This window comes from Rhinopithecus bieti, unplaced genomic scaffold, assembly GCF_001698545.2.
Source record: "Rhinopithecus bieti isolate Rb0 unplaced genomic scaffold, ASM169854v2 scaffold_1063, whole genome shotgun sequence".
NCBI classification, from domain to species: domain Eukaryota; kingdom Metazoa; phylum Chordata; class Mammalia; order Primates; family Cercopithecidae; genus Rhinopithecus; species Rhinopithecus bieti.
Window position 1 is genome coordinate 251,665 of NW_016803245.1, and position 20,363 is coordinate 272,027.

A 20,363-nucleotide genomic window follows, 5' to 3' on the forward strand; every position below is an offset into this window, starting at 1 on the left:
GTCAACCTGGTATACTCCTAGACTCAGCCTAAATAGTCATTATCAAACTTTAGAAAGTGCAGATATTCAAAAAATAAAAATAAAAAATGAGGTCATCTATAATTCCACTGTCAAGATGCCCTGCTGCCATGTAGTTATCTGCACTTCAAGGCCTTTTTCTGTTTATTTAGTGATATGTTATTTTAGGATCAAACAGTCCACCCAAGTCTTGAGCATCATTTCTAGATCTCAGATCCTTCAAGGTCATTCAGGTCATTTTAACTCACAAACCGGGCATCCCATGGTCAATGCAACTAATATGCTTTTCACATTTCTCTTCTCAGTGTGAGCCTATATTCTCACACACTTCCTGAGAAAGAAACAGGCTTTTCTTTCCCTTGAATGGTAACCTTATTGGAAAAATAATAGGTCCTGCTGCTAATTAGAGCTGCAGTTCCTCCATGTCCTGTACTTAAAGTCCCAGGAAAAGAGATCACCACCATCAGCTATAGAAGCAGACCCTAAAAGGGCCTAAAGGCGAGACTCAAGGGTTTCTAGGGAGGGAGGAGGGGGATATATTTTCAGCTGTCATAAAGGAATGATCCCCGTTCCTGACTATAACGATTAGAAAATCTTCCTCTAATACGAAAGGCTCTTGTCTGGATTTTGGAACTTGCTCTCCACCCCTCACCCCCCACCAGGCTACTGAGAGTCTTCTGTAATAAATAGTCCTCTTCAAACAAGGCAGTCCCATCTCAGCTTGAGAACCAGGCCTGGGCTTAACCCTTGCCTTTCTCAATGCACACATCTGTTTTACTTACTTGTAGACATTTGTTTTGTTTTGTTTTTTTTTCTTTGTGAATGTTTCTATTTAAAATACAATGCATATGGTAGGGAGAGGTGAGGAGGCGTGTTAAAGATCCGAGAGTCTGCAACAGTATTTCTTTTCCTCTTTTTTCCCCCTGGTGGGTACTATACTGGATGACCCATCTGGAAGAAGGCCTTTGGCCCTTTCGTGGGGATCCTGGCTGCACCAGCCCCTTGCTTCCGTGCTGTACGGATGAGGAAGGCCAGTGGTGGAAGTGGCCCCAGATCTGTGAGAGATGAAGCACTTCTGTGGTGTCAGATTCCAGCTCCCTGCTCATCGGAGTCATCCCTTCCCTCTTGAATGTTTTATTGGCATCCTCTACCTACCTCTACCACCTCACTCCATCTCCATGTAGATGCAGTCAGGGGCTAGCCTTAAAAATCATCCCCTCTCCTTTCATGTTTTTTGGTGTAATGATACATATTTTAACCATTTAGTCAATGAATGTTAGTCTCTGGATTATATTAGCTGAGTTATAAGAGGTTGCTTCATGGTGTTGACTCTCAGATGCTCTCTGGGTTCTCAAGTGTTCCCCTTGAAAGTCTGACTCAAATGCCTGTCCCAGCCCCTGGGGTCTTGCACTGCCACTGCCTTTTTGTTGGTGTTGTTCTCTTTAAAAAATAATATCCTGCTCTTCTTTTAATGACCTCTGTTCTCTCTAGGATATTAATGATTCTTTTTTTGAAGTTTCCTTCCCTCCATAGTCTTTTTTTCCCCGTTAGTTTTTGTGTCAGTTTTCCCTATTAAGTGCCTTCCTCTGATTTCTGGTGATCCTTGGCCTACTAATTTGTGAGTCGAATCAGTAAAGACCTGATGGGAGCTTTGTATACTTAGGTGGGGCTTGTCAGCTGGAGCCTTGTATAGGGTAAGGTGGCGAGCCCTGGAGGAACCCCCCTTTGTCCTTATGGTTTGCTCTTTTCTCTTGGGCTGGTCATCTTCCCAGGGAAGACTCCTCCATCCTCCTGCCCTGAGAGAGGGGACATTCACCCTGTGTCAGAATACTCCCCCACTTTCATACACTCTCCATAGTGAGCACTTGTGCTAGGGGAAGGAAGGGCAAGTGCCCCACTGCAGGCACCAGGAGAGGCCAGGAGGGCTCAGTGCTTCAGTAACAGACTTTCACCTGCTGCTTTCATACCTGTTTCCATCCTCACTTCCAGAAGTACTTACTGTACCAAATTGCAGAGACGTATGGTAGATGCTGCAGGGTATAGCAGGTTGTTTTGTTGCCTCTTATTGCTGGCTTAAAGTTTAGCTTTCTTAGGATGGCCAAGTCGATCACTGCTTGTTTACCTGCTTTTTAGCTTCCAAAATTTATTGTTTTCCCCCTTTTATATTAGGCTATGTTTTAGAAAAATCCCACCATTACTGTTTTAGTAGAATTTTTGGAGAGACCAGAGCTACATGCTTTTATTCAATTGGCCATCTTTAACTAGATATTACACTATTTGTAAACAGAACACACCCTGTCCCTTTGCAGATGTTCTGGCTAGGATGTGGATTTGATGTTCCAAAGCTGTAGCATCATCATCTGGACAGCTTTCTCAATTTTCTCCCTGAATACTAAAGAAATAATTCACTTTGTCTTTCTTGTTTATCTTAAGCCTCATTTCTTAGAAAGTAAGAGCTTAGTCACTGGGTTAACAAAATTCAGTCTCTCAAGGTGACAGCTGAAAAGAACCTATAGGCAACAAACCTGATGGCTCAGCAGGTGGCTCTCTCAGAGCAGAATAGAAGGGCAGGTAGTGTTTCCTACAATAAGGATAAACTAGAATGAAAGCTCTTCAAACACATTAAGGTGGAGATCTCTACTGGGCCTCACTGTGTGGAGGAGGAACTCATGTCTCTGCCTGGGAGTGACAGAGAAAAGTAGAAATTTGCCAGGTAGACAAGGGTTCCCAGGACATTCCAGGAGGTAGAAAGCCAGAAGCGTGAGAGAAAGTAGCACTAGAAGGAAACAGCAAGTGGATTAAGCTTTGGCTTTGCCTTTAGGCCATGATGGGAGTAAGGTCCGCAGACATGGCAGCCATGACTACCTGGAGGTTCTGGACATCATCTTTCTGCTGATGACATTTCTAAATAGCTTTTTAAAAATTTGATAGAGACTGCTACCAAAGTCCTTCAAAGAACTGATATTGAGAAAAACAACTGTGTTGGAAGACCAAAAGTGGAAATTCAATTTCCTCTCAGAAATGGATCTTGCATTGATTGGGTCAGTGGGGACAATAGAAATAGAAGCCAGAAGTCACAGTTTATTTTAAGAATGTTGTAAAGCAGTTGTGCCCCCATTAGATGATTGTGTTACGTAGCATTGGGGAAGTCCTGGAACTACACGTGTGTTCTGACTTCCCCCTCCACCCTCGTATACCCCTGTCCCCTGGGAACACAGTCTTTCCTGGCTGTTACCATATATATATATATGTTCTTCTTCCAGTCTGATCCTCTCTCATCCCCAAAATAATCAACATGAGCAGAACGAAGCAGATGGCACAAGCCTTCTTTGGCATACTGGCAGATCTGTATCACTCACTCCGTATTTTTAGAATCAAGGGGACTGAAAATTATGTCCTGAGATGTTTTGGGGTAAGACTTACTATCTTTCCAGGGTGACAGGTGTTGAAACAGCATCGTATTTAAGACTCAAATGCAATCTCTATGTGAAGTCAGAACAGACTGACTCTCATCAGGACCATTGCTCTGTCAGTTCTGTTAGGATCGATGGTGGTCTGCCAGATAATAGAAAGCTGTCCTAAGTTGTTTTAAGGATGTGGCCAGAAAGTGCATCGGGTTTCAACCAAAGATTGGGCTCATCAGTAAACAGCCAGAGCCGATCAAGTGCATGGTGATAAGAGATGTTGTATATATCCACACAGGTTTTTTTTTTTTTTAAATAACTAAGCTTTGACCCTCAGCCACAAAGAGTTTATAGTCTGTTGGGGAAGACAGTCTTATTTTTACAGAAGTTTATTATTATATCATGGAAACAAATATTTGTATGCTAAGGCCCATATTGAAGAAATATAGTTATGGTGATTAAAAATTGCTATGAACTTGAATTCATTAAGGACTCTCTGAAGAAATTAAAGAATGTTCACTATCATATAACTAATTTAGTTCTGAGGACCAACTTTGCACTTAGTGTTAGGCTAGGTATATTAAACACACGAATCTGGAACTCAAGATAAAGCCTTGGGGAAAGATATTCATGAAATAAGCATAAAAACGAGAGGCTTTGTGTTTTGGTCTTTGAGGGAAATGTTTTGGTCTTTGAGGGAAACTTGAAGTTGGAGGAAATGTGTCTCATCTTTAAATAAACCATGGCCATGTCTAACGCTCAGACTGTCCCCTTCATCTTTGAGGGCTCAGGGGAAATGTAGGCATGGGTGATGTCTATGACTGCTGGCGTTTTGAATCTAGAGAAGAAGTGGCTGGAAAGAGATCTGGAAAACCTCATTCAGTGCCAAAGGGCAACTTTTTCAATTGAATAAGCTTTATTTTTTTCTTTGTACTCCCAGTGCGTTTGGTAAGCAATTAGTCAAGGTTTACATCTGCTGAGAAAGAATGCCGCCGTTTTACTTGCCGCCTCTTGTGTCCTTTCTGCACATGTGTTGTCCAAACTGCCACTTCTTTCTATATAATTGATACAGTATAGCATCCATAGGGAGAGAATGTGTCTCTTTCCCGTTACATCCGTAGCTAAATGGTTAGAACATGAGCTGTACATTGACACGTGGTTCTGCAGTACTTTTAATCCCAGTGTTTCATAAATACTGCATATTTGTAGGGTGTTCATTTAGATTACAGTGTGCTTTCACATCCATTTTGTTTCAGTCAATTGTCCCAGCAACCTGTTTACGTACATCAGGTAACTATCGCAAATGAGGAAACTGAAACTCAGGACACAGATAACATGGATAAGCTGGAATTTGAACTGGGGAATCTTTCCACTGGATTCACAGAACAAGTGGCTGGATTTACAGCTTCAGGGTAAACACCTGAGGCTGAATCAGTAGCACAGCTGTGTGCAAGGAAAGCATAGCCTTGCCTTCATCTCCTTTCATGGGGATACCAAGGGTCTGCCTGTGCCATCCAGTACAGGAGCCACTGGCTCTATGTAGCAATTTAAATTAAACTTAAAGTAAAAAATTCAGTTCCTCAGAGGCACATTTTGAGTGTTCTATAGCCATCACATCTGTAACATTTCCAATATTGCAGAAAGTTCTGTTGGACATACTGGTCATCTCATAAAGCAAGAGTTGGGGAGAATCAGCTTACTGAGATAAGTTGGAAAAAGTATATATGCAGGGCCTTAAGTAGGTGAGAGAAATACAAAACCTTCCCCAACAAACCAGCTCCTTCTCTGAAGGGGCGAGTGGGATGAAGGCTATTTTGAGTTCAGTTATAAAGGGAAGGAGAAAAAGATGCATTTTCAAACTTCATACTGTGTGTGTTAGTTTTTTTTTAATTAAAAAGAACACAGAGCAATTCCAAGTGAATGAGTGTGTTTTATAGCTGGGCCGGTATTATGGTCAAACTTAGGCTGGATGAGAAGTAGAACAGCTCATGATACCTAGCAGAGCAAACTTGGCAGGCGGAATAGAATTCCTAGAAGGAGTTATTTTGTTTGTAACCAGGGCTGTTGAGGATTCCTCAAGGTAGGGCCTTAGGCATGAACTAGAATACTAGAAGGGAACCAGGGGTTGGGGGAAAGGGGTTTGGACAGAGCCAGGACAAGTAATTAGTTAAAGTCACACATAATTGCAGAGGTTGTGCGTGCTGCTAGAATCAAAGCCATCAGAAAGACGTCGTGGTGCCAAGGTGCTGGCCGAGGATGCCTGTGTGTCCCCTGGTTTGGATTAGTGCTGACCAAAGGTGCCTAAGTCAGCTTTCAAGTTTCCAAGTGGGTGGGGCAGGATGGTGAGGGGCATTTGCTTGGCACTGTGAACTCTGTCCAGACACTGAAAACATCTACAACAGAAGATGAGGAACTCTACAAGTTTCCTGGGATTTTTACTGGTTAGAAAAGGAATATGTGTTTGGTTATGTCTGTGTACTACATAATACTATATTTAAACATGCTTAAACTGTTATTGCAATAAAGTTTCATCTAGTTAGACTCATACTTTCTGATCTGAAAGTAACCAAAAAGGTAAGTAAAAATTAACTTTTAACAATAAAGAGCATCTCTAGAGACATGGCAATAAATGACTGCAAGGAGCAGGGAGGGTTTTAAAGACTCACTGCAATTGGTCAGCTTACCATGAGTGCTCTGCTTACTGGCAAAGTTCAGCAAATGCTGGCCTGTGGACAAAAGCTACTTAAGTGTACTTCACCTAAGCATACAGTACTCTTATTTTTTTTAAGTATTGGCACTTGAAAGGTGAGCATTTACCCACCTGAGAATCTCTCTCTAGAATAGCACAGGGTGGTAGTGATCCAGGGCCTTACCCTGGCAGGTAGTGGCAGGTTGAGGCCAATTTGAAACCTGCTGTCAGAGTCCAGGGATGAAATGTAGGGGGCTAGTCCAGGTCCTGAGAGTGCAGCTAGGAGGAGACATCTCCAAGTGTAAGTTTTTGGAACAGTTTCTCAGCTCGGCTGGAAAGCCACCCTAGTAAGTGAAGTATTGTTCATGATGCAGCCTCAGACACTTTAGGTTCCTCCAATGATGGCCAATTGGTAGAAAAAGAACATGGTTTTTGGTGACTGTGGCTGAGTCAGAAGGGTGATAATGATTTGGGTTTGAGACAAGTTGGGTTTGAGGAGGCAGTAGGCCCACCTCCTGGAAGTGGCCTACCAGCAGGTAGCTGGATGGGCCCTCCAGGGTAGGGCCAGGGAATGAAGAAAGGTCCACAAACAAAAGAGGAAGAGATTAGTAGAACTTACTAGAGGATGGTGCCTACAAATCTGAATGTGGCCTGAGCTGGTTCCTGAGCTATCAGCTTTGTGCCACCACATCAGTGCAACTAGACAGACTAGACTAGCTTTATGCACATTCTGTTTATATCAGCCCTTCTGCAGAGTAATCTTACAAACAAATTAACTTAGGTATATACAAATTATTTCTTATCCTCTGGAAGTTTAAACAGGTGTGATAAGCAACTAATGTTATGCCAACAATGAGTGACGAGGAAGAGCCCATGGTTTGAATAAGCATGGGTGATGTTTGTTTATGGACCAGTAAAAACACTTGAACACACTGAGGGAGGTTTTTGTTGTTGTTGTTGTTTTCTTCTTTGGTCAACTGAGCTTCACACTGACCTGAAAATAGACAATACTGGATCTGTGGAAAGAACTGTCCTTATCAGAGGAAAAGTGTGCTCCACTGGCCATCAGTGTTTGACTCCTCACACTCTGAGAAGCCAGATGTGTAGATTTATATGCAGACGGCCCTCTCGCAGGGAGAATTATGTTCCATGAGCACCATTTAAAGGAACGTGGTGATTGTGGGTAGTTGATTCTGAAGCGGTCAGGGAGGAAAAGCGTTGTTTTCAAATGGCTAATGCAAGAAAACTGTTCCTCTTCTCTCCACAGCCAATCCGGGGACCCAGGACATGCCCCAGCTATAGTGATGCAGATTACCTTTCTGCTCCTGAATCGCACCTGTGCCTCAGACTTTCTCCCCCCAGCTTGAGACTGCATGTAAACTGGGATGTGTGAAAGCAGGAAGCAAAGCTAGTGACAGCTGAGAGGCCCATGTCTGGGTAGAACCAGGCCCACGATGCTGCCTTTCCCGTGGTCTGGAGTTCAGCTGCAGGGACTCTGCTGATGTGCCCAGCACCATCCTTCTGTTTGTGCTTAAATGGCACAGCATTTGGTCAGCACATCTGAAAAGGAAGGTGTGAGAAGCAAAGCCCATGGCCACGTTCCCCTGCCAATTATGTGGCAAGACGTTCCTCACCCTGGAGAAGTTCACGATTCACAATTATTCCCACTCCAGGGAGCGGCCGTACAAGTGCGTGCAGCCTGACTGTGGCAAAGCCTTTGTTTCCAGATATAAATTGATGAGGTGAGAGGCTTTAGCAAAGGTATGCACTTTTAGAAGTATGTTTAAATGGCTTTTCTAGCCCTCAGACCACACGATGCAAGGTGAAAGGAACACAGGATACGGATGCATTTTAGCCTTTGAGGGATTCTTTAAATCTGCATCCAGTGATTCCTGTGGTTTTATGTGATGGTCTTGTTATGCAGCGTCAGTTCATTCCTTCAACAGAGATTTCTTATGCACCTACAGTATACCAGGCCTCTCCCCATGGCTGGAGAAATAGGACAACGCAATTAAAATGCAACCTCACTGCTTTGACAGAGCTATACAGGTGGAAGAAGTTGTTCTTCACTGCCTGATGAAATCTGGGAAGGCTTCTCAGATGGGGACAATCTTTAAGCTGTGACACAATGAAAGAGGAGGAGGCAGAGAGGATGTTCTGGGAAAGCCATAAGTCTTGGCCTTAAAGCACCCCTGTTCAGAGGGTACTACCCGAGGAGGAGCAGATGAGGCTAATAGTGCAGGCAGGAAGGAAACCACATATAGCAGGCCTTACCTCTGTCTGAGAGGGTTTGTCTCATTCAGGTGTGTAAGTAGTGAAGTGATATGATTTGTTTAGTATCCTAGAAAGAGGACTCTGATAATAATTTGAAGAAGTGGCAGGTAGGCTGATTTGAAACCTGCTCTCAGAGTCCAGGGATGAAATGTGGGGAGCTGGTCCAGGTCCTGAGAGTGAAGCTAGGAGGAGACATCTCCAAGTTTAAGTGTTTAGAACACAGTTTCTCAGCTTGGGTGGAAAGCCACCCTAGGAAGTGGAGTTCAGGTGGTATGCAGATGAAGAGCATGTGCATTTAATCAAAGTTTTAAAGGCATCCATGACACACCAAAGGATAAAAAGCACTGTTTTAGCAGACGAGTCTTTAAAAAAAATTACATTTAATCTAAGTTATTTATTGAATGCCTGTTAGGTACCTACTTCCATGAGGGATATGAACACATTTGATGTAGTTTCTGCCCCCAGAGGATCTTTTTAATATCACAGGAAAGACTCCGTGTACATGCAGTGGCTGTGCTGCACAGTACCGGAACTGGTAATGAGCATGGTGTGTGTTGTGTCTGTGCACTCAGAGCCACACACATACCACGCCCACTCACATGTGCTGCTTTTGATACTTGGTTAAGGAAAATGCACCATTTGCCCTTAATTTCATGAAATAAACTTTGAAGTTTCAACTTTGACTGTTCACGTACAAACGCCTGGAGAGAGCCAGGCTTTAGCAAGTGAGACTTTCCATCTGACTGGTACTACCATAGACCACATTATGAAATCTTGGAGTGACCCTGGAGGAAGGCACTTGAAAGAATTGAAAAGATGGAAATTATGCTCCTGGCCCTTAAGAATACCATTGTTATACATAATGTAATGTAATAAGTTGGTTTTAAAAATTAGCCTGCAAATGCTTACATATTTTAAAATTCAAATGTCTTCTGTACATGGGCCCCCCTCTAGCTGTCACAAGCAGAAGTACTGAGTGCCGATCATGTGCATGATTTTGTTGCAGAGGCTCCCTGTTTTGCATGAAGCTTCTTGCGTGTGCGTAGGGTAAGGGTCCTTATCCAAACATGAGAGCAGCGCTGGCTATAGCTGAGTCACAGTGAGGACACTAAAACTGTGGATAAAGACTGAGACACATATAAGAGATTAACGTTTAGAAAAGAAGAATTAGTGGGGTAGAACTATTAGGATTACAGTTGACCCTTGAACAACGTGAGTTTGAGCTGTGCAGGTCCACTTATACACAAATATTTTTCAACCAAATGCAGATTGAAAGTACAGTATTTGCAGGGTGTGAAACCTGTGTATACTGAAGGCTGACTTTTCATACACACGTGGTCACAGGGTGGACAGCAGGACTTGAGTATACGTGTATTTGGGTATGACAGGTAGAATCAGTACCCCGCATGTTCCAAGAAATAATTTACTCTGGTAAACTGCACTGAAAAAGAAGTCTTAAGTCATGTTTAGAAGGTAGTTGTTCTGAGCAAGGAAAATGGCTTGTTCAGTTAAGGGCATAAAGAGAGGCAAAAAGGGAAACTGTCAGTGTACTTTATGTAAGAACCACCTTCCCTACCTCAGCCCCCAGCATGTCTTGCCTCTCTTGCCTGAAGCAGTGATATAATAAAGGACTGGAAGAGTGTGAGGTGTCAGGATGCTTTCGGTTTTGCTTTTAAAAAAAGGATGATACCTGTAATCCCAGCACTTTGGGAGACCAAGGTGGGTGGATCATGAAGTCAACAGATAGAGACCATCCTGGTCAACATGGTGAAACCCTGTCTCTACTAAAAATATAAAAAATTAGCTGGGCGTGGTGGTGCACGCCTGTAGTCCCGACTACTCGGGAGGCTGAGGCAGGAGGACCACTTAAACCTGGGAGGCGGAGGTTGCAGTGAGCTGACATCGAGCCACTGCACTTTCCGGCCTGATGACAGGGCGAGACTCCATCTCAAAAAACAAACAAACAAACAAAAAAATGATGGGGCAACAGAGGTTGAAGGAAAAAATAACTGACTTGATTAACCAAAAAACATAATGTGGGTCCCAGTGCAGCAAATAATGAAACCAGTTAGAGACAGCAACAGGCAAGAACAGATGATTTGGCAAGGTTGGAAGTCCTAATGTGAGCAATCAACCTCTAAATAATTCTAAGATCATGGATATGATCCAGATGATACCCAAAGATGGTGGCATTGGGTACTGACTCTAGGACATACTAAAGCTGTTTTCATGGGTTATAAGGTAAGATGAAAAACTGAGGGAAAGAAACAAGTCATTGAAGTAATTTCAGCTATAGGATGAGAATGTTCTAGATCAGGATTGTTGCATAAATAAGGGATAAATTAAAAGGGAAAGAAGTAGATGCCAGGCAAGGGAAAGAGTCAAGCAATTCAGAAGTGTGGGAGCTAGTGAAGTTTGGAAGGCAGTGGTCTTGCTCAAGTACTACTGGGGTGTCAGCTTGCACCCCACTTACAGGTAGTACAGGTGTAGGACAGGAAAGAGTGGGTAGGAAATAACCAGGTGCAGTCATTAACCTGGTATTGATCTACCCATGGGTGATAAATGAAATCAAATCAGATGAAAATCCTCTATAATGAAAGAAAAGAAAGAGGTACAAACTGACCCAAGAGCTGTGGGTCACCAGTACTGGGCCAAAAAAAAAAAAAGTTTAAATACCAAGTGTGTAAGCCAGCCCCACTTCATATTTATTCCTGCGATATATGTATACATATAGATATCTTGTAGAACAACATGGCTATTTGCCCTCTAACACGCTCTAAAAACCCTTTCTCCAACCTGTGCATTTATTTAGATAGACCTAGAACGTGGAGACACCAGCACAATCTGATTTCTCAGATGCCCATCGTGTTGGTTCCTGTCCCTGCCTTACAATACCCACCATGTTATCATTTATGTGCAAACCAGCCATGGTGTCCTGGAGGGAAGGGAAGGGATGCACACAGCAGGCTTTTTTATTTTTTATTTTTAATGAAAGGAGGGAAGTATGAGGTTGTACTTTATTTTTAAGAAAATGACAGTTTGATTCAGATTAGCTTTATATTTTTTGAACTGGCTTCCAGTCGGCCTCTAGGTGGGGGCCTCCACTCAACAGCTGCTGTTGTAGACCCCTCACCAATCCTGGCTCCACAAGAGGAGCAGGAATAAACAGTATAGGGCAGATGTTGGCTGAAAGGTGTAATTAAGTATACTTTTGACTTAAACATACTGTCTTAAAGAGATCCTATCTCTTTTACGGAATGAGTACTAGAAATTCTTTTGTATCTAACGTGAAAGCTCACAGGGTACAACTGCACTTAAATTGTCAGTTAGGACAAGCTTTAGCCTCTCATGTCAAAACCCGTAAAGGAGGTAACTGCCCTGAGGGATATGAAGCTACAAGTTGTAATGAAGGATTGTTTTATAGGAGATGCTAACATATATAGTGCTCTGCGTTTTAGTTATTAAAATGAACCCTTTTAAAGCTTAAGGATGACAAACTCAGGGTTTCCTTATCCACTGAGCTTTTAAAAGCCAATGTTGAGTTTAGATGTTAGCAATTCAGTGGAACTGTGAAAGAGATGGAATTGTGATGGCTTTCCATAACAATTTCTTCTTCACAAATATAAAATAGCTATTTTGAAATTCCAAATTGACTAGACGGACTATGGCTTGTCCCTGAGCCATTGTTGAAGACAGACTTACAACTCTTATTAGGAGTAGCAGCTTCATATTTAAAGAAGAAAGTCTTTTTCAATTTTGCCAATTAAATTACCAGTGACCTTTAAGAAGTCAGTCGAAGGTGTCTTAGAGGGAAAATTTGAAGTAATGGAGACAGGCAGCAGCATCAGAGATAAGAGCTGATAGGCAAGCTTTGAATGAAGGAAATCAAGACAGTGGTGAGATCTCACGGTGGGCAGAGGCTGAGGCTGAAAGCACAGGCAGCGGGCTGATGTTCACAGTCCTATTAGACACTTTTCTGAGGTTAAGGATGGACTTTTTAAGAGGCTCCTAAGAGTTACCTGTCCATGGCCTGAACTTTCTGTCTCAAACAACAGAAACATAGGAACTAGGAGCGATAACCTAAAACTGGGGCTTTATGTGGTTCTGGGTAGCAGGCAAATTGAGTCACTTGAATTTCCAGAGTACAAAAGACCCCTTTAACCCCTTCCTGAAAAAGATTTTCATGGTCACATATTTTAAATACTTGCATACTTTGTTTAGAAATCTGTATACATCTTTAAGAGAACATTTAAAAAAACATGTTCTCTTAAAGAATATTCTGGCCAGGCAGGGTGATTCTTGTCTGTAATCCCAACACTTTGGGAGGCCAAGGCGGGAGGATCACTTGAGTCCAGGAGTTTGAGACCAGCATGGGCATAGTGAGACCTTGTCTCTACAAAAAAAATAAGAAATGAAAAATTTTAAAAATTGGTCAGGCCTGGTGGTGTGTGTCTGTAGTTCCAGCTATTTGAGAGGCTAAGGTGGGAAGACTGCTTGAGCCCAGGAGGTTGAGGCTGCAGTGAGCCATGATGGGACCAATGCACTCTAGCCTGGGCAAAAGAGTGAGATCCTGTCTCATAAAATGTTTTTTATAGGTGTGAAAAATGTATTATGGCTTTAGTATTGCTTGCTCTTTTAATACAAAAGTTTATATATTTGGAAAATATAAGAAAGAATTTTGAAAATTATACCAAGACCCAGAGAAAACTATTAACATTTTGATATATTATTTCTACACCTTTCTTCAGCTCTTTAAAACAACTCTGTATTGTGAAATTTCTCCTTCTGCTCCTAGGCATATGGCTACCCATTCTCCCCAGAAATCTCACCAGTGTGCTCACTGTGAGAAGACGTTCAACCGGAAAGACCACCTGAAAAACCACCTCCAGACCCACGACCCCAACAAAATGGCCTTTGGGTGTGAGGAGTGTGGGAAGAAGTACAACACCATGCTGGGCTATAAGAGGCACCTGGCCCTCCATGCGGCCAGCAGTGGGGACCTCACCTGTGGGGTCTGTGCCCTGGAGCTAGGGAGCACCGAGGTGCTTCTGGACCACCTCAAAGCCCATGCGGAAGAGAAGCCCCCTAGCGGAACCAAGGAAAAGAAGCACCAGTGCGACCACTGTGAAAGATGCTTCTACACCCGGAAGGATGTGCGACGCCACCTGGTGGTCCACACAGGATGCAAGGACTTCCTGTGCCAGTTCTGTGCCCAGAGATTTGGGCGCAAGGATCACCTTACCCGGCATACCAAGAAGACCCACTCACAGGAGCTGATGAAAGAGAGCTTGCAGACCGGAGACCTTCTGAGCACCTTCCACACCATCTCGCCTTCATTCCAACTGAAGGCTGCTGCCTTGCCTCCTTTCCCTTTAGGAGCTTCTGCCCAGAACGGGCTTGCAAGTAGCTTGCCAGCTGAGGTCCATAGCCTCACCCTCAGTCCCCCAGAACAAGCCGCCCAGCCTATGCAGCCGCTGCCAGAGTCCCTGGCCTCCCTCCACCCCTCGGTATCCCCTAGCTCTCCTCCGCCACCCCTTCCCAGTCACAAGTACAACACCACTTCTACCTCATACTCCCCACTTGCAAGCCTGCCTCTCAAAGCAGATACTAAAGGTTTTTGCAATATCAGTTTGTTTGAGGACTTGCCTCTGCAAGAGCCTCAGTCACCTCAAAAGCTCATCCCAGGTTTTGATCTGGCTAAGGGAAATGCTGGTAAAGTAAACCTGCCCAAGGAGCTGCCTGCAGATGCTGTGAACCTAACAATACCTGCCTCTCTGGACCTGTCCCCCCTGTTGGGCTTCTGGCAGCTGCCTCCTCCTGCTACCCAAAATACCTTTGGGAATAGCACTCTTGCCCTGGGGCCTGGGGAATCTCTGCCCCACAGGTTAAGCTGTCTGGGGCAGCAGCAGCAAGAACCCCCACTTGCCATGGGCACTGTGAGCCTGGGCCAGCTCCCCCTGCCCCCCATCCCTCATGTGTTCTCAGCTGGCACTGGCTCTGCCATCCTGCCTCATTTCCATCATGCATTCAGATAAATGATTTTTAAAGTGTATTTTTCGTATTCTGGAAGATGTTTTAAGAAGCATTTTAAATGTCAGTTACAATATGAGAAAGATTTGGAAAACGGAACTGAGACTATGGCTTATTCAGTGATGACTGGCTTGAGATAAGAGAATTCTCAAACTGCATGTATTGTGCCAATCTGTCCTGAGTGTTCATGCTTTGTACCAAATTTAATGAATGCGTGTTCTGTAATCAAACTGCAAATATTGTCATAACCATCCAAAATGACGGCTGCTATATATAAGTGTTTGTCATATGGAATTTAATCGTAAGCCATGATCATAATGTTAACTAAATAACTTTATGTGGCACTGCCTAGTAAGGGAACTATGGAAAGGTTTGGATCTCTCCAAATTGGGAGAATTTTAAAAATAAGAAAATAACCTTTATATGATATATTATGACTAGGCTGTGTATTTCTTTTCAGGGATTTTTCTACCTTCAGGGTTGGATGTAGTTTAGTTACTATTACCATAGCCAACCTGTAGTTTTACATATACAATTTCTTGTGGAGCAATAGAGTTCTCCATTTTACAGAAGCATTTTAAACGTAGTTTGAATATTTTCCACAAGATGCTGCAATGTGAGTTATCACTTCATTTATCTTAAAGACTAAACTGGTTGTCAGCTACATCTGACAGAAAAAAAAAAAAATCACTGTGTAACCAGGTTAAGTGGTAAAATAATCCAGGCGTCAGTCAAAGGCATTTTGCTGACTATAATATTGATTATATTTTTAACAGGAATTTAAGAAAATATTACTGGAATTAAAAATATATATATTAAACAAGAATTTTCTTTGCTCTGTCTAGCTTAAACTACTACTCAAGCTGCTTAAGTTCTTAAGTATTGTTTTTAATCACCAATAAATAAGTGCATTTGTAATTCATCAGTTTGTCATTATTAGCTTTTATTCAAAGAGGATTATGTTTTACAATGTAACTATAATCTCTTGAATTTGGTATCTTATTAATGAGTTTTAAAGATGTAAAACCTAACCTTTTTTAAAGCTCCATTGACTTATGTTTTTAGAGGCTTTCTTTCCATAAACATATATCTTACATATAATAAACTTTTCAAATCTTGCAATTTGGCTTGATTAATTTTTCATACTGCTCCACCTGTGTCAACATGAACTACATACATTCAGATCAAGACAGAAAACACTTCTGGCTCCACCTGGCTCCCTCATGCCCCCTCCTGCCCCCTCCTGCCCCCTCCTGCCCCCTCCTGGTCATTACTTCCCCCACAGAAACTACTGTTTGGAGCTCTACTGAGCATCTATTAGAAACTTCACTTTTATTGAGTAAAATAATTATGACTTAAGATAGAAGCTTATATGCTTCTGTTAAATTCACAGTGCTAAGATCTTATTTCTAAAAATACTGTACAATATTTTAAATCAGTCTATAATGTGACATAATTTATTTCTAATGTATAGATCAGAATACTATCTACCAGAGTTTAGTCTAACCTGGGCTACCATGATCCACTTTTACAATGGTGTTTACCATTAATTTCTAGCCAAATTAGAAATTTACTTATTTCTTATTGGGATTTCCTCAAAGTATTATGCCCCTTAAATCTGACAGGCCAATTTCTGTTTATTTTACCACTAAATGGGGTGGGGGTAGGTAGAGAAAGGGAAGACGAATTCATCTCTCTATCCAAGAAGCCTATTGGTCAAATGTGAGAAAAACCTGACCCACTCACAGTCCTTAACAATGATGCTGATGACCACTTAAGGGGCAAACCGCTACCCAGGGTTGGAACTGAGAAGGAAGCTTAATCTGTGAGACCCAGCTGCCAGACAGACCTGGGTCTTTAAACTACAATGAAACCCGCGGGGAGGAAATGAGACAAAGTGATGTAAGTTATTCCATTAGTAGGAGTCCACTGCTTGGGGATGTTTAAGTCAGTTCCCATATCCCCTCTTTGTTCTCAGAGGCAAAGCAATCTCCCAGAGCAAAAGGGGAAAAAGGAGTAGCTCATCTCAGCTAAAACCTCCTGACTTCCATTTATAGAAGCTTCCACAGATACTTTTACATGGCTTACTACTGTCTCCTGTCAGTTCCACAATACATACTTGATTTTCCTGAACACAGAACATAACATTTGGAGTTTGGTCCCCAAGATACAGAGCATAAGAATTTCAGATATTCTGCATTACAAGCCGGGGTAGGCTGGGATTCTCCTACTTACATTTGGACAGAAAGAAACAGTTTAATTGTCCTAATTAAAATTTTATGAGGTTAAGAAAAAGTTTTTGGATTTAAAAGTATAAGTACAACTGACTCTACAAAAAGAGGTCTATTGACCCTTAAGATTGCAAAGAGGCTGGGCACAGTGGCTCATGCCAGTAATCCGAGCACTTTGGGAGGCCAAGGCAGGCAGATGGCTTGAGCTCAAGAATTCAAGGCTAGCTTGGCCAATAGCGAAACCCCATCTCTACAAAAAATATAAAAAATTAGCCGGTTGTGGTGGCGCAAGTCTGTGGTCCCAGCTGTCCGGGAGGCTGAGGTGGAAGGTACTGCTTGAGCCAAGATCACACAACTGCAGCCTGGGTGACAGACTGAGATCCTGTCTCAAAAAAAAAAAAAAAAAAAAAAAAAACACTGTAAAGAGAAGAGAGAGTCACCTCCCAACAGAGCTCTGTATAAATCAATGCTAACGAAATGAACAGATAGCTTCTGATTTGGCCATGATAAATAAATGCCTTGAGGCCACTGAGAACATTCTTCCCACAGGATGGAAGATTTTGGTCATCTTTTCTCCTCCACTTCAGTGTTTCTCACCAAATATGGTCTGTGTGACTGGTATATGTAAGACACTTCTACACAGTATATACATAAACATTTAAAATAAGTATAATAGCTATAATTTAATACTTAGTAGATGCCAATATCAAAACTGAGATTTCACAGCTAGTACATAAAATGAAGCTAGTTAAAGAAAGATTTTCCTAGTAAGTAAATAATGTTAGTACTCCAATTACTAGTCTACTAAAAAGGTTCTAATATCAAAGCAACATTGTCTTTAAAAACCCATCAAATGTCCAATTAAAAAACATCAAGTGAATTTGAATCATGCATTATACAGGTTGATGTGTTTCATGCTTTTGTTTTGAAAAATTCAAAGGGAGTAAATAAAAATTTGAAGCTAGTTTTACTTGTTCTAAGTGATGCTTCAAGAATAATCGAGGGTATATAAACCGACATCACATCTACCGTTCCCTCCCCTTAGGTGGCATTCTGGGGTACACAGCCATCCAGGCTGATGGGTTTCAGGGAGCCAGTCTGAAAGCAGAAAGAAGAGGCATTTACTTTAGAACATCATTGTTTCCACATTGAGAATGCTAAATAACACAGGCCTCTTTAGACTTTTAATTGTTTTACAAACAATTCACACTCTCAGGGAACTATTCTTTTTGAGAGTAAGTACTTAGAAAAAGGGACAAGGCAATAACCTTTCCGGTCAAAAGTGAAGGATCATTCCCCTTTCCTATTAAGTCATAAATCGAAAACTGAATATCCTCTTTGAACTGTATGTTTAACAGAAGAGTCAGTTTCAAGAGCATACATTTTGTTAACCCAGTTTGGAGTTTGTCCAAACGTCTCTTCAGTTTGCCTACTATGCATCCGTTCTCTTAAAGGTCATTAACTGACCAGGAACACCTGGAGTAGAGGTGATTTATTTTTTTTCTTACCTGGCTTCTAGGAGTTAATCTTTTTTAGAAGATTTACTAAATCCTTGCCTGAGTTTTGCTCCAGAAGCAGGGTCCATAGCTAATCCTTTGCAAATACAAACAGATTTGTTATTATGTCAAAGCAGAACATTACTAAGAAAAAAAGACATGATTGTGAAATCCCCACATGGGTTCAAAAGTTTCTATTCTTCCTTTTTTCTTCTTCTTCTTTTTTGGTGAGAGGTGGGGGAGTGTTGTGGGGAGGGTAGTAAGGGTGGGGTAGCTATAGTCAAATACGCACTCTCTGGCCTGAACCAAATAAGGAAAACAGGGGCTCCCTCAGGTGTCTTCTTTCCTCTGCCCCAGCCTCTGTTTACTCATGGACTTTGGACTGTACCTCAGGTAACCCACCTTTTATACACTAGGACTTTCGACATCCCCTCCACTATTGCCCCAGCTTTCAAAATGGACCCTGATATTTTGGATCTTCAAATTCTTTGCTAGCTCTCGTATGAGAAGACTTTGCTAAGCCTTATGGAAGCATAAGCTTCCTTCCCTGCTTGAGGTTGTCTACGTGACAATGGATTCATTCCGCAAACAGTATTCTTTTCCCTTGAGCCCAGCAGCGCTGTTAGGTATGGAGATGCACAAGTTTATGGATATGGGCACACCACACCATGGCTTAGTTTTGACCACATCGTAGGGGACAGGATTCTCAGAGGTTCTTTTTTGTTAAAAAATAAAAAAGGAACAAGTCCCCTCTGTCCTAAGAAGCCTCCTTTCTACTCAGTGTTTTATGAAGGAGCAATAACAAGGAAATTGTGGATCAAACTCTCAAAGGATAGGAATAGAAAGAGCTTTCAGTGTTAGTTTTACTGAAACATAAACTGGTTTTACTTCTGCCAAAGAATCCACAACTGACACTTTAATGCTCAACAGGTTTGCTACACAAGTAAATTAGGTAAAGAATGGAATGCTAGTGCAGGTAAAATGCTTAAGTTGATAAAATTCCACTGGCTCTAGAAGTAAAGTAGAGCCCACACCAGCAAAGCTGTATTAATGCAGTCCACTACTAAATATGCAAAGCAATGCAGGTCTAGATCCCAGAACTACATGCTCATCATGACATTAGTCTCTGTACAAAGATCTCGGAGAAGCAGCTTCTTGGCAGTACCTTCCAGTATATTTATCACTCATATAACAAAAGCCTCCAGAAAACAGCCACCAGTACATATTTGCTGACTAGGCTATACACTCATTTCCCATCTGAACATTAGAATCTTTTAGGAATGCAAGAAGAGCCATATCTTTCTCTAAAATAATTTCCAAATATGTATCAATAGCCTTCATATTTGTATTTTTGGACCCATTTCTCCCAAAGCATACAAAGCTTTGGGAAAAAGGTCTGCCCCTTCCTATTAAGTAGCTTGTCCATGTTGCTTAACCTCTCTGTGCTTTCCTCATCTGTAAAATAGAGATATGAATAGTACATTGGCCTCCTCATGCTATTGTGGGAATTAAATGAGTTCATACGCCAGTTGCTTAACTGGCATGATAACTTCACTTAATACCAGGTGCTCTTTTGTATTAGAAGTTTTCCTGTGCATGCTATGTCTTCTCATAAGACTCTGGGATCAATAAGGCTGTTGACTTGTACATGCATGCATCTCCTCTGGTAAGAATTTTAAAACTTATATGTGGGAGGTAGGAGGTACTAAATGCTTATTTTACTCAAGAGAGTTGAAAGATGCAAGTCAGAGTTTTAGGAGGCTAACTGCTATCTAGATGAAAGACAACAACTAGATTTATAATACATGATACTGTAAAGAGATATTATTTTAAAAAGAAGACCTAGCTCACATCCGTAATGCCAACACTTTGGGAAGCCAAGGCAGGAGGATTGCTTGAGCCCAGGAGTTCAAGACCAGTCTGGGAAACATAGTGATACCTCACCTGCACAAATAAAAAAAAATTATCTGGATATGGTGGTGCATGCCTGTCATTCCATATACTCAGGAGGCTGAGGTGAGAGGGTCACTTGTACCCAGGAAGTCAAGTCTGTAGTGAGCTATGATTGAGCCACTGCACTACAACCTGGGCAACAGAGAGACCCTGTCTCAAAAAAAAAAAAAATGACAGCAAGTGGCCTAAACTACTGATTCTCAATCTGAATATATTAATAGCAATAGCAAAAAAAACCAACAACAGCAATTTTTTTTTTTTTTTTTTT

General features: G+C 41.9%; 2 protein-coding genes across 27 annotated transcripts in view; one reads left to right on the forward strand and one right to left on the reverse strand.

The window, feature by feature from the left end:
* Positions 1–15,537, forward strand: part of PLAGL1 (PLAG1 like zinc finger 1) — a 73,830-nt gene extending 58,293 nt beyond the window's left edge. For 12 of the 21 annotated variants that reach the window (XM_017870841.1, XM_017870837.1, XM_017870883.1 and 9 more), the window contains 2 exons: positions 7,379–7,853; positions 13,181–15,537. In XM_017870841.1, coding sequence (XP_017726330.1) covers positions 7,702–7,853; positions 13,181–14,420 — 1,392 coding nt within the window. In that variant the 5' untranslated portion in view covers positions 7,379–7,701 and the 3' untranslated portion in view covers positions 14,421–15,537. The remainder of the gene's footprint in view (positions 1–7,378; positions 7,854–13,180) is intronic. The other 9 variants (XM_017870949.1, XM_017870927.1, XM_017870918.1 and 6 more) reach the window with 1 other exon arrangement.
* ZC2HC1B (zinc finger C2HC-type containing 1B) overlaps positions 1–20,363 on the reverse strand; it is a 97,062-nt gene that overhangs the window by 6,767 nt on the left and 69,932 nt on the right. The window contains exons 7-8 of one of the 6 annotated variants that reach the window (XM_017870983.1): positions 18,155–18,239; positions 17,543–17,744 (exon numbers count right to left, since the gene is read on the reverse strand). The exons of 2 other annotated variants lie outside the window; for them this stretch is intronic. In XM_017870983.1, coding sequence (XP_017726472.1) covers positions 18,169–18,239 — 71 coding nt within the window. In that variant the 3' untranslated portion in view covers positions 17,543–17,744; positions 18,155–18,168. Of the gene's footprint in view, positions 1–7,860; positions 9,513–17,542; positions 17,745–18,154; positions 18,240–20,363 lie in introns of those variants that run through there. 3 more of the 6 variants (XR_001885355.1, XM_017870992.1, XM_017870965.1) reach the window with 3 other exon arrangements.